Source organism: Canis lupus, chromosome 19 (genome assembly GCF_003254725.2).
Source record: "Canis lupus dingo isolate Sandy chromosome 19, ASM325472v2, whole genome shotgun sequence".
NCBI lineage: Eukaryota > Metazoa > Chordata > Mammalia > Carnivora > Canidae > Canis > Canis lupus.
Genome location: NC_064261.1, coordinates 13,110,932 through 13,123,690, shown reverse-complemented (window position 1 = coordinate 13,123,690; position 12,759 = coordinate 13,110,932). Strand labels below are relative to the sequence as shown.

At 36.6% G+C, this 12,759-nt stretch overlaps 1 protein-coding gene across 25 annotated transcripts in view; it reads left to right on the top strand.

Annotated features, from left to right (window-relative positions):
• LARP1B (La ribonucleoprotein 1B) overlaps nucleotides 1–12,759 on the top strand; it is a 130,042-nt gene that overhangs the window by 63,288 nt on the left and 53,995 nt on the right. For 15 of the 25 annotated variants that reach the window (XR_003125434.3, XR_007403883.1, XR_003125437.3 and 12 more), the window contains one exon: nucleotides 12,290–12,416. The exons of 9 other annotated variants lie outside the window; for them this stretch is intronic. Coding sequence is in view for 11 of the 16 variants with exons in the window: in XM_025420593.3 (XP_025276378.3) it covers nucleotides 12,290–12,416 (127 nt within the window). In the remaining 5 variants the exon portion in view is untranslated. Of the gene's footprint in view, nucleotides 1–2,395; nucleotides 2,465–12,289; nucleotides 12,417–12,759 lie in introns of those variants that run through there. One more of the 25 variants, XM_025420596.3, reaches the window with a different exon arrangement.

Sequence of the window (12,759 nt, the reverse complement as noted above, 5' to 3'; positions counted from 1 at the left end):
TCCATAAAGCTCAAGGGCAGGTCAAGTCAAACATGTATCTTTCAGAAACGTATATATACATACAAGGTCATATAAAGAAAAGTCAGGAATGATTGATCATATAGGTCAGAATTTCGGTGCTTTTGGGGGAAAGAGGGACTAGGATACGCAGGGATTCTAATGTATTAACAGTATTGTGTTTCTAGTTGTTATATGAATGTTTTCTGGATAAGTTGCACATGTATATTTAATACATTCTTCTGTATGGCATGTTTTATAACAATACTTAAAACCAGGCTAGCATGAATGGGGATGTGAGGGACAAGAAGAGGCAAGCCAAAGCTGACTAATTCACTTCTTGGAGCTGCAGGGTTGTTGCTCCTTGGGCTAAAACACAAGGTAGGTTGAGTCTGTCTTTTGTTTCTTTGCATCTAACTATTCATCTTCTTGTCCAGTGGTCTGTTTGGGTTGGTGGTGGAAACTTGGACCGTGTTGAAGGCACTATTAATAGAAGACATACAGATGGGCCTTCCATCCCAGAGATGTGCTGGTGGGCTTCTGTGTCTTTTTTACTCATATTGCTTGCTGGCCTCTGGGTTCATGAGGTTCAGGAATTACCCAGTCTACTATCTCTCATGATACCGCCCCCTAACTAGAAATCTTTAGTTTGAATCTGCAGAACAGTGGAGAGAAACCATTACAACCAGTTTCTCTATCATTGCACTCACTGTCCAAGTTGCTTATGTGGAAACCTAAATATGCTCATACCTTTGTTTCCAGCATTTCAGGAGGAACCTTCAAATTGAAAGCTTCTGAATCACATCGGTCAGCCTGTTTATCTCATCTGTAGGCTCATAACATTTGCAGTTGTACAGTATGCCAGCTTTGTCCAATACTTCCTGGAGTATTGTGTGAAGTTATTACTGGTGGTCTAAGTGTCAATTTCCAGAGTTCTCCTTGGAGTTACTGGCTTTGTGTTGTATAAGAAAATATTTCCAGTTGCTGAATGATCGAGACCATTGCAGAGACATTGTTGAGAGAGTATGCTGAGTGGGGGGTCTCTCTTCTGCCTTGACCCAGAAAATGTTCTGGTATTGTGGATACCCAGTGGCTGCTACTTACTCTTGATTTTGCTGACTACTTCACTGTCTCTTGCCACATTCCCCATAAAATGCAGGTAGGCCCTTGTCTGTATTTGTTGCAGATAGTGAAAGGAACTTCAGCTGTGGAGAAGTCTTTGGTATATAGCTGGAAATGGTGTACAAATTAACCAGGAGATACCACATCATCACCTGGCAGACATCATATTAGCATCCTCTTGACTTGACAAGAGAATCATCTAAATTTTCCCTCACCACCAATTGAGCTGTTCCCCTTCTCATTAGAGAACACCACCAAAGTGAGAACCTCTCTGGCAACATTGAGGCCTATTCCTGACCAAGAATCAACTTGTGCACAAGTTCACTGAGTACAGTTTTGGACCAAAAACTTACTTTTGTGAATCTCAGATGGGGATTGTTCTTCTGTACTTCATAGGGTTATAAATACTTGAAAACTGTAAAGACTGGGCATATGTGAGAAAGAGCACAGGCCATATCGTTATGTGGGGCCAGGAATAATGGATGATACCAATGCAGGGAAAACTAGGAATTTAAAGAATGCAGAAGATTCAAGCTTTACATAGAAATTCTGACATCAAAGTATAGCCTGTGGGGTTGTTATTAGATGCCACAGTATTAGACATTTCCATGATTAGTCCTTTTGTATATTTTAAAATGTAAAATTCTTAATTCTTCCTCCTAATACCTTAGTCTGAAAGACACTCAGATCACTTTCCTCTCATGCACAACATGAGGCCCCAAACCACATATAGTCACTTTCTCTCTAGAAATGTTTTGAAGGGTGGTTGGTTGGCTCAATTGGTAGAGCATAAGACTCTTGGAGTTGTGAGTTTAAGTCCCATATTATTGGTAGAGATTACTTTAAAATCTTAAAAAAAAATTGTTTTGTAATGTTTTGCATTTATTTCCTGCTGGAGAGACAGGTGAATCAGGAGACCTGATTTCAGGTTTTGCCCCATTATTTAAGTTCCAGCCATAATTCCTTGTATATGTCAGTGCCTTATTTTAATATACATTCTTCAGATACAGTAGCTTTATAATAATTAACTCTTTGCTGGGGATTCAATCATTAACATAAATACTTGAGAGCCTGCTATGTGCCAGGCAGTACTGGTAGCTGGGAATGTGGTAGTGAACATGACTGACTACTGAATACACGATCTCCCAGTAATTTATAGTGATGATGTTATTGGGAGTAGGGTGGGTGGTTGGAGATAATTAGATCAGAAAATCTATGCAATAGATAGCTACCATAATTGACCATTGAATTTAGTTATAAGCCTCTTCATAAACAGGAAAGAAGAAACTTGCTGAGTTACCTCAGTGGAACAATTGGGGGAAAAGTCTGAATGAAGAAATGACTAGTGGAAATATGAGTATAATACATTCACATGTATGTGAGTATTAAATATTATATTGAATAATATGGGTATTAAGCTGGTATAAGATATGGAGAAATTACTTGAAGGAACATGAGCAGTGTGTGTGTGTGTGTGTGTGTATTTTTAAAGACTAGAAAGTACTGGAACATTTACATGGTGATGGGAATGGTGGAGTGGAAAGGGAGAGTTGAAAGTATAGAAGGGAGAAGAAAAACAGGGCTAAGTTTTCAGCGACTGGGTAGGATTCAGAGCATGTGGATTCAGGGTTTGTCAGCCTTAGTACTATTGACATTTTGAATCAGATAATTCTTTTGTGGGGGTTGTCTAGTGCAACATTGGATTGTTAGCATTATCCCTGGCCTTTACCCTTCAGATGCCAGTAGAACCCTACCCCCACAAAACAAAACAATACAAAAAAAAAAAAAAAACAACCCTTTAGGGGGGTTGTAGGCAAAGTCACTTCTAGTTGAGAAGCATTTATACAGAGGTATTGGCCTTTCAAAGTGATCCTGTCTTTATTTGGAGAGAAGTAGAACATGGGTGTAGGAGAGCTTGTAGATTTGGTGGTGGAAATAGAGGGAGTGAGCTCCTCATGATTTAATCTTTCTCAGTGAACTGGGTCAAGGTTATGGTGCTAGTGAAAATGTCGAGAGTGATGAAGATAAAAAGTCATTTTTGTAGAATGAGAGACTAAGGTTCTTAGAAAAATCAAAGATTCCTAATAGTGAGCAGTAGGAGACTAAAGCCTATTTCTTTTAGAGGAAGTTTTTTAGAGGCTTTAGACCAAAGAGATCAGACAGGAAAATATAAGGATAGTAGATTATTACTGACTTTTTTCTAAAACTAATGGATAAAAGACTCTCTAGATCTTACTTGATATTATAATGGAAGTGTTAATATGCTTGATGATATCACTGAGTTCCCTTGATCTCTTCTCATTTTTTATAATTTTTCCTTTTGCCTGTTCAGCTTGGTTGCTTTTTGTTACCCTGTCTTCCAGATTGCTGATTCATTCTTCTGCCTCTTCTAATCAGCTATTGATTCCCTTTAGTGTATTAATTTTTATTTCAATATAACCAGTATGGAGGTTAAAGCACAAAGCAGTAAATTCAGTTATATCTACAAAAATCAGTCAAGGGATGCGTGAAATAAAAAGACACGTATGTAAAGAATGACATCATATACATAAAATGTAAGGAAAATAAAAATTGAATGCTTTTAGAATGGGTTCAAACTTAAGTGACCCTCAGTTTAATATAAACTGCAATATGCATAAAATGTTATATGTGAGCCTAATATAACCACAAATCAAAAACCTATAATAGACACACAAAAAGTAAAAAGAATCCAAGCAAATCACTAAGAGACCACAAGGATGAGAGCAAGAGAAGAAAGATATACAGGAAAACTACAAAAACAACCATAAAACAAGTAACAAAATGGTGATAAGTACATACCTTCAATTATTTAAATGTAAATGGACTATCCCAATTAAAAGATGCAGGATGACTGATTAGTTTATTTTTTTTTTAATTTTTTTTTTTTATTTATTTATGATAGACACACAGAGAGAGAGAGAGAGAGAGAGGCAGAGACACAGACAGAGGGAGAAGCAGGCTCCATGCACTGGGAGCCTGATGTGGGATTCGATCCCGGATCTCCAGGATCACGCCCTGGGCCAAAGGCAGGCGCCAAACCGCTGCGCCACCCAGGGATCCCGACTGATTAGTTTAAAGAGAGACCCCCCATCTATACAGTGACTTTGGAAACTCACTTTAGACCTAAAGACAGGGATCCCTGGGTGGCGCAGCGGTTCGGCGCCTGCCTTTGGCCCAGGGCGTGATCCTGGAGACCCGGGATCGAATCCCATGTCGGGCTCCTGGTGCATGGAGCCTGCTTCTCCCTCTGCCTGTGTCTGCCTCTTTCTCTCTCTGTGTGGACTGTCATAAATAAATAAAAATAAGAATAAAATAAAATAGACCTAAAGACATGCAGAGTGAAAGTGAAGGGATAGTAAAACATTTACCATATGCAAATGAAAGTGAAAAGAAAGCTGGCGTAGCAATATATATTGTCAGACAAAATAGACTTGAAAGCAAAGACTATAACGAGACAAAAAAAAACACTACATAATGAAGGAAACAATCCAACAAGATGATTTATCATCCAACATGGAAGCACCTAAATACATAAAGCAACCATTGTCAGAAATAAAGGAAGACATTGACAGAAACACAATAATAGTGGGGGACTTTAACCCCATTTACATTAATGGATCTTTCGACAGAAAAATCAACGAAATGGTGGCTTTGTATGACGTGGACCAAATGGACCTAATAGATATATATTCATAATGTTCCACTCAAAAAAACAATGAAATACACATTTTGCTTTTAAAAAAGATTTTATCGATTGAGAGAGAGCATGTGCATCAGCAAAGCAGGAGGAGGCAGAGAGGGAGAGAGAATCCCAAGCATTATGTGCTGGGCATGGAGCCCTGATGTGGAGCTCAATTCCAGGACCCCAAGATCGTGATTAGCCAAAGTTAAGAGCTGGATGCTTAAACAACCAACCACCCAGGCACCCCTGGAATACACATTCTTAAGTGCACATGGAACATTCTCCAGAATAAATCATATTAGGCCAACAAAACAAATCTCAAATTAAAAAAATTGAAACCATCTTTTCCAACCACAACAATGTGAAACTGGGTATCACAGTTTCACACTGTTGTATCAATCACAAGAAAAAGCTTGGAGGGTGCCTGGATTACTCGATTGATTAAGCCTCTGCCTTCAGCTCAGGTCCTGATCCCATGATCCTGGGATTGAGCCCTGTGTCGTGCTCCCTGCTGGGCTTCTCCTCCCTTTGCCCCTCCCCCTGCTTGTGCCCTCTTTTGCTCTCTCTCTCAAATAAAATCTTAAAAAAAGAAAAATCTTGGAAAGAACACAAATACATGGAGGTTAAATAGCATGTCACTAAATAATGAATGGGTCAACCAGGAAATCAAAGAGGAAATAAAAAAATACATGGAGACAAATGAGAATGAAAATATAATGTTCCAGATACTTTGGGATACAGTAAAAGCTGTTCTAAGAGGGAAGATTGTAGCAATACAGGCCTAATACAAGAAGCAAGAAAAAACTCAATCTGACTTTATGCCCACAAGAGCTTGAAAAAGTAGAAGGAAGGAAATAATAAAGATCAGAACAGAAATGGAGACTAAAAAAGTAGATTAATGAAACCAGGAGTGGTTCTTTGAGAGATAAGTGAAATTAACTTTCAGCTAGACTCATCAAGAAAACAAATCAGAAATGAAGGAGAAAAAAGCAACACCACAGAAAGACAAAATATTATAAGAGAATATTATGAAAAATATTATGCCAACAAATTAGACAACCTAGAGGAAATGGATAAGTGATTCAGAAATAAAGGGAGAATTAGACCAATTACCAATAGTGAAATTAAATCAGTAATCCAAAAACCCCCAAGAAACAAAAGTCCAGGACTAGATGGCGTCACAGGTAAATTCCACCAAACATTTAAAGGAGTGTTAATACCTGTTCTTGTTAAACTGTTACAAAAAATAGTAGAGGAAGTAAACCTTCCAAATTCATTGTATAAAGCCAGCATTAACAGAGACTGAAACCAGGTAAAGACAGCATAAGACTACAGGGCAGTATCTCTGATGAAGATAGATGCAAATATCCTCAATAAAATCTTAGCAAACCAAATCCAGCAACGTATTTTTAAAAATTAGTCACCGTGATCAATTGGGATTTATTTCAGGAATGCAAGGATGGTTCAGTATTCACAAGTCAGTCAACACGATATATTAAGAGAAAGGATAAGAACTATTTGATGATCTCAACAGATGCCGATAAAGTGGTTGACAAAGTACAACATCCATTCATGATAACTGAGAATAGGTTTAGAGGGAAAATACCTCAACATAATAAAGGCCATATATGAAAAACCCACAGCTAACATCCTCCTCAATGGTGAAAAACAGATTTTCCTTTAAGGTCAGGAACAAGACAAGGATGATGTAACACTATTTCTATTCAGCAGAGTACTGGAAGTCATAGCCACAGCAATAAGACAAGAAAACAAGGTAAAAGACTTACAAATTGACAAAGGAGAAGTAAAACTTTCATTTTTAGCAGATGACATGATATTGTATCTAGAAAACCCTAAGGAATCCACCAAAAAACTACTAGAAATGACTGCCTGATGAAAAGATAAATTCAGTAAAGTCGTAGAACATGAAGTTAACATACAGAAATCTGTTGGCTTCCTTTACACTAATAATGAAGCAGAAAGAGAAATTAAGAAAATAATCCTATTTACAATTGCTCCAAAAAGAATAAATACCCAAGAATCAACTTAACTTAGGAGTTGTAAGACCAGTACTCTTAAACTATTAAACATTGATGAAAGAAATTGAAGACGACACAAACAGATGAAAAGCTATACTGAGCTCATGGGTTGGCAGACCCAATATTGTTAAAATGTCCACACAATACAAATAAAATGTACCACTACAAAGAAATGTAATGCAATCTTTATAAATACAATTAACATTTCCCCCAGAGGGAATCCCTGGGTGGCTCAGTGGTTTAGGGCTTGCCTTCGGCCCAGGGCATGATCCTGGAGTCCCAGGATCGAGTCCCACATTGGGCTCCCTGCATGGAGCCTGCTTCTCCCTCAGCCTGTATCTCTGCCTCTCTCTCTCTCTCTCTCTCTGTGTCTCTCATGAATAAATAAATAAAATCTTAAAAAAAAAAAAAAACATTTCCCCCAGAACTAGAACAAATAATGCTAAAATTCGTATGGAACCACAAAAGACCCCAGATTGCCAAAGCATGTTAAGTAAGATAGAACAAAGCGGGAGGTGTTACAATCTCAAATTTTAAGATACATAACAATCCTATAGTAATCAAAACAGTATGGTACTGGCAGAAAAATACACACATAGATTGATGGAATAAAATGGAGAGGCTAGAAATAAACCCACACATATATGGATATATATATATAATGGAAGGAAGCAAGGAAAGCAAGAATATATAATGGAAAGACAATTTCTTCAACTAATGGTGCTAGGAAAACTGAACAGTTACATGGAAACGAAGAAACTGGACCACCTTTTTACATAATATACAAAAGTAAACTCAAAATGAACTAAAGACCTTAAAGTAAGACTTGAAACCATAAAACTCCCAAAACATGGGCAGTAATTTGACATCAGCCATAGCAGTCTCTTTCTAGATATGTCTTCTGAGGCAATCGAAACAAAAGTGAAATTAAACTGTTGAGACTATGCCAAAATAAAAGGCTTTTGCACAGTGAAGGAAACCATGAACAAAACAACATGGTAACCTACTGAATGGGAGAAAATATTTGCAAATGATGTATTCAATAAGGGGCTAATATTTAAAATATATAGAGAACTTACTCAACACCAAAAAGCAAATAATCCAAAAATGGGCAGAGGACCTGGATAGACATAACAGAGGGCCAACAGACACATGAAAGATGCCCAGCATTACTAAACATCAGGGAAATGCAAATTAAAACCACAAGAAGAGATCACTTTATAACCTGTTAGAATGGCTAAAATAAAAAACACAAATAAGAAATGTTGGCAAGGGTGTGGGAAAGAGAACTCTTGTGCACTGTTAGTGGGAATGGAAGCTGGTACGGCCCCTGTGGAAAACAGTATAGAGGTTCCTCAGAAAGGTAAAAGAATTACCATATGATCTGATAATTCCACCACTGGGTATTTACCCAAAGAAAACAAAACCCCTAATTAAAAAAGATATACATCCATTACATTTACTGTAGCAGTATTTCCCATAACCATGATATGAAACAGCTGATGTGTGCATTGATGAATGAAAGAAGTGTTACATATATATGTATGTAAAGTGTTTTTTATTCCTACACATACACACACTATAGTGGAATATTTTATATATAATACATATATGTAGTGGAATAGTATTCAGCCATAAAAAAGAATGAGCTCTTGCTATTTGCAACAATATGGATATACCTAGAGGATAGAATACTAAGTGCAGTAAGTCAGTCAGAGAAAGACAAATTCCGTATGCTTTCACTTGTGGAATTTATACACATGAAACCAAAAAAACCTAAAAACAGACTCTTAAATATAGAGAAAAAACTTTGTCAGAGGGGAAGTAGGTGAGGGGATGGGTGAAATAAAGGAGGTTAAACATACACATTATTATGAGTAGTAAGTAATGAGTCATTATATTGTACACCTGAAACAATGCAAATTATACCTTAATAAAAATTGTAAAGAACAACCCAAAATAAATATTTATTAATGAATACTCTATAGAAAATAGATAATTTTCAAATTGAGAGAATATATTTTACAATGTATATGGCACCAAATAATTATTCTAAAGACTCAATAGGTAAAAATAGAAAGCCCCTTTTAAAAATTGCCAAAAGTCAGGGATATGGTTTTTGGAAAAGAGGAAATCCAAGTGACTAATGGACAAATGAAAAAATGCTTAGCCTTATTATTAATTAGGAAAATGTAATTTAAAATCACAGTGAAAAATGTTTCACACAATATTGTAGTTTTATGTTTTCAGTGTTGTTTCTGTATCATTGATTTTTGCCGTATATTATTTATTTTTTCTGTTTACTTTGGATTTAATTTTCTCTTGTTTTCTAGCTTCCTAAAACAAACATATTATTCACTAATAAACCTTTCTTCCTGTTACAGTCATTTAAAGCTATAAATTTCTCTAAGCTTCATTTAATTTCTGGCAAATTTTGATCTGCTGTGTTATCATTTTGTTGAAATATTTTATAAGTTCCCTTGTGATATCTTTTGTTTGTAGATTATTTAGAAATATGATTTAAAATTAAGTATTAGAGACCTTTAAGTATTAGATCCTCTTGGGTTAAACAAACCTTTTATAATTCATTTCCTCTTTTGAATATTAGTTAGACCTCCTTATAGTTTTTATGTTGGTGTTTACTCTAGGGCTAATAATTTGCTTCTTCCTTAACTTCACAGTTTATTTAGAGCCAGGACTGTACCACTTTATACTTTTTACTTCTCACCTAACATTTAATACAAATTGCAAATACAATTACAAATACAAATAATGCAAATTACAAATATACAATTACAAAAAAATGATTCCATTACCTTTGTGCTATTGCTATATTCTTTTACATATATTCTAAATCTCATGTTAAAATGTTATTATTTTGCTTTAAAGTATCAATTGTGTTAAAAAACAAAGATATCAGCTGTCTTTTAAAGACATTGAAGAGAAAAAATCTTTTCTTCCCCATCAGCACAAAATTACTTAAATTTAAAAAATTTGAATATAGTTGACACACAATATTACATTAGTTTCAGGTGTACAACATAGTGATCCAAGTCTATATTTTATGGTATGCTCACCACAAGTGTAGCTACATTCTATTACCATACAACACTGTTAATAATACCATTGATAAATTCCCTGTGGTGTACCTTTTATCCTGATGACTTATTCATTCCTTAATGGTTTTCCTGTATCTCCCACTCCCCTTTAACCATTTTGCTCATTCCCCAACCCTTCCCCTGTGGCAGCCATCAGTTTGTTCTCTGTATTTGTAGGTTTGATTCTGTTTTTGGTTTATTCATTTGTTTTGTTTTGTATTTTAGATTCCATGTGTAAGTGAAATAATACTGTATTTGTGTTTCTCTGATTTACTTCAATTAGTATATTAGTATTTTATATTTATCCCTTTAATTCTTTTCTGTATTATGTTTCTTTTTTTAAAAAAAGATTTTATTTATTTGAGAGAGGAGGTGTGGTGGTAAGGAGCAGAGCCAGTAAGGAGTAGAGGTAGAGAGGACTCCCTGCTGAACAGGGAGCCCGATGTGGGGCTCTATCCTAGGACTCCAGGATCAGGACCTGAGCCAAAGGCAGACACTTATCCAACTGAGCCACCCTGGTGCCCCATACTATGTTTCTATCTGCTATCATTTTTCTTTCAGCTTAAAGAGCACTTACTAGCATTTCTTCTAGTGCAGGTCTGCTGACAGTTCATCCCAGCTTTTGTTTGCCTGATATAATGTTTTTATTTCACACTAATTTCTGGATTGAAAGTTTTTCCATTTAGCATTTTTACAGATGATATTCTGTTTCTAATAAGGCAGCCATTTGTATTGTTGTTCCCTGGTATGTAAGGTGTGTTTTTACCCCCTTTGGCTACTTCCAGGATTTCCACTTTACCACTCATTTTCAATTTTACTGTGATGTATCTCAGTCTGGTTTTCTTTGAATACATTCAGGTTAGGGTTAACTGAAATTCTTGGGATTATTTGAAATTTTCCTCAAAACTCCGAGAATTTCAGCTATTATTTTTTCCTATTCTTTGTTACTTTCTGATTTTGGTATTTCAGTTACATGTCTGTTAAACCAATTTGTAGTTTCAGAGATCCTGAGGTTCTTTGTTTTCTTACTTTTAGTTGTTGTTGTTGTTCTACATATGGGATCATATCTTTTTTTTTTTAAAGTTTTTATTTATTCATGTGAGAGAGAGAGAGAGAGAGAGGCAGAGGCGCAGAGAGAGACAGAGATAGGCAGAGGCAGAAGCAGGCAGGCTCCATGCAGGGAGCCTGACATGGGACTCCATCAGGCCCTGGGCTGAAGGCGGCACTAAACCGCTGAGCCACCTGGGCTGCCCACACTGGATTATATCTACTAATCTGTCTTTAATAACCTACCTTTTGTCTGCCATTTGCACTCTTTTTAAACTTATTCAATACAAACTTTTTAGGTCTATAGTTTCTGTTCTTTGTTGTTTGCTGTTTTTCTGCCGAGATTCCTTATCTGTTCACTCATTGAAGCTATCTTTTCCAACATTTCATCAAACATAAATATGTAATGGTTGCTTTAAAGTTCTTGTCTTAAAGTCCAACATTTGAGACATCTTGAAGATAATTTCTATTGACTGCTTTTTTTTTCTTGACCTGTGGCTTACATATTCCTGTTTCCATTTCTTTTCAAAGATTTATTTATTTATTCATGAGAGAGACACACAGAGAGAGGCAGAGAGATAGGCAGAGGAAGAATGAGGCTCCCCACAGGGAACCCGATGGGGGACTCGATCCAGATTCCAGGATCACACTGAGCCGAAGGCAGATGCTCAACTGCTGAGCCACCCATGCGTCCCTCCTGTTTTTTTTCACATCTAATAATTTAAAAAATATTTTACAGAACATTGTAAATACTATATTTTGGAGATTATAGATGATGTCCCCTTCCCTTTTTGAATGTTGGTTTTCTTATTCAGTTGGCTGGCCACCTTGGAATTGTGTGGGCTTGATTTTTCCTCTTTGGTCAGATTTGTGGAAAGCCTTTAGCTTGACAGAACTTAATCTCTAAACTGTCTTACCCAACATATTGCCAAGTTTTGTGTTAAGCTATGCTAGAAAACCTAGAGTAGATCCTTCTTTACGGTATGGGCTTTATTTTATAGCAAGTCCTATTTTTTAAGGTGTATCTCACCTGGTGCACCTGGGTATTATTGAGTGGTTAATAAGGGGTCTCCATTATCAACTAGATTTGCCTGCTTGCCATTTCCCAACACTGTGGACCTGTGTACCTATTTAGCTCAGCCCCATAGCAGCCACTTTTGGATATGTCTCAGGAAGTCTTGTCCTTCTTGTATGTAGATTAGCCATCAGGGATCTAACCAGTACTTGAACTTACTGCCCCCTTACCCTTCATAGCTCCCTTTTCTTTAATGTTCTTTTCACAGATTCCATTGCTTCAGCTTCCTGGAATGCTAAGCACTACCTTCTCAGCTCAGCAGGACAGCCATTTTTTCCTTGGGCTGAAGCTTCCTATGCCATGGTTGGGAAATTGTATCCAAAAAGAAAGCTCAGGTGATGGTGGAGTCCACCTCGTGAATTTCTCCTTTCGAAGACCAGTCTTACACTGATAGTTGTTCAATGCTAAAAATAGCTACTTTATATTAGTTTGTGGTTATTTTCTCTTTTTTCCTACAGATTTTATTATTTTGAGAGAGAGTGAGCCAGAGAGAGAGAGAGAGAGAAAACACAAGTGGAGAGGGACAGAGGGAGAGGGAGAAGCAGGCTCCCCAGTGAGCAGGGAAGCCCTACACATAGATCCTACTTAAAAACAAAAAGCAAGACAAACCCTTTAATTATAAAATTAGGCCCATGAGGATTTGTTGTAACTATACTTGTTTGGACACTTAACTTTCCA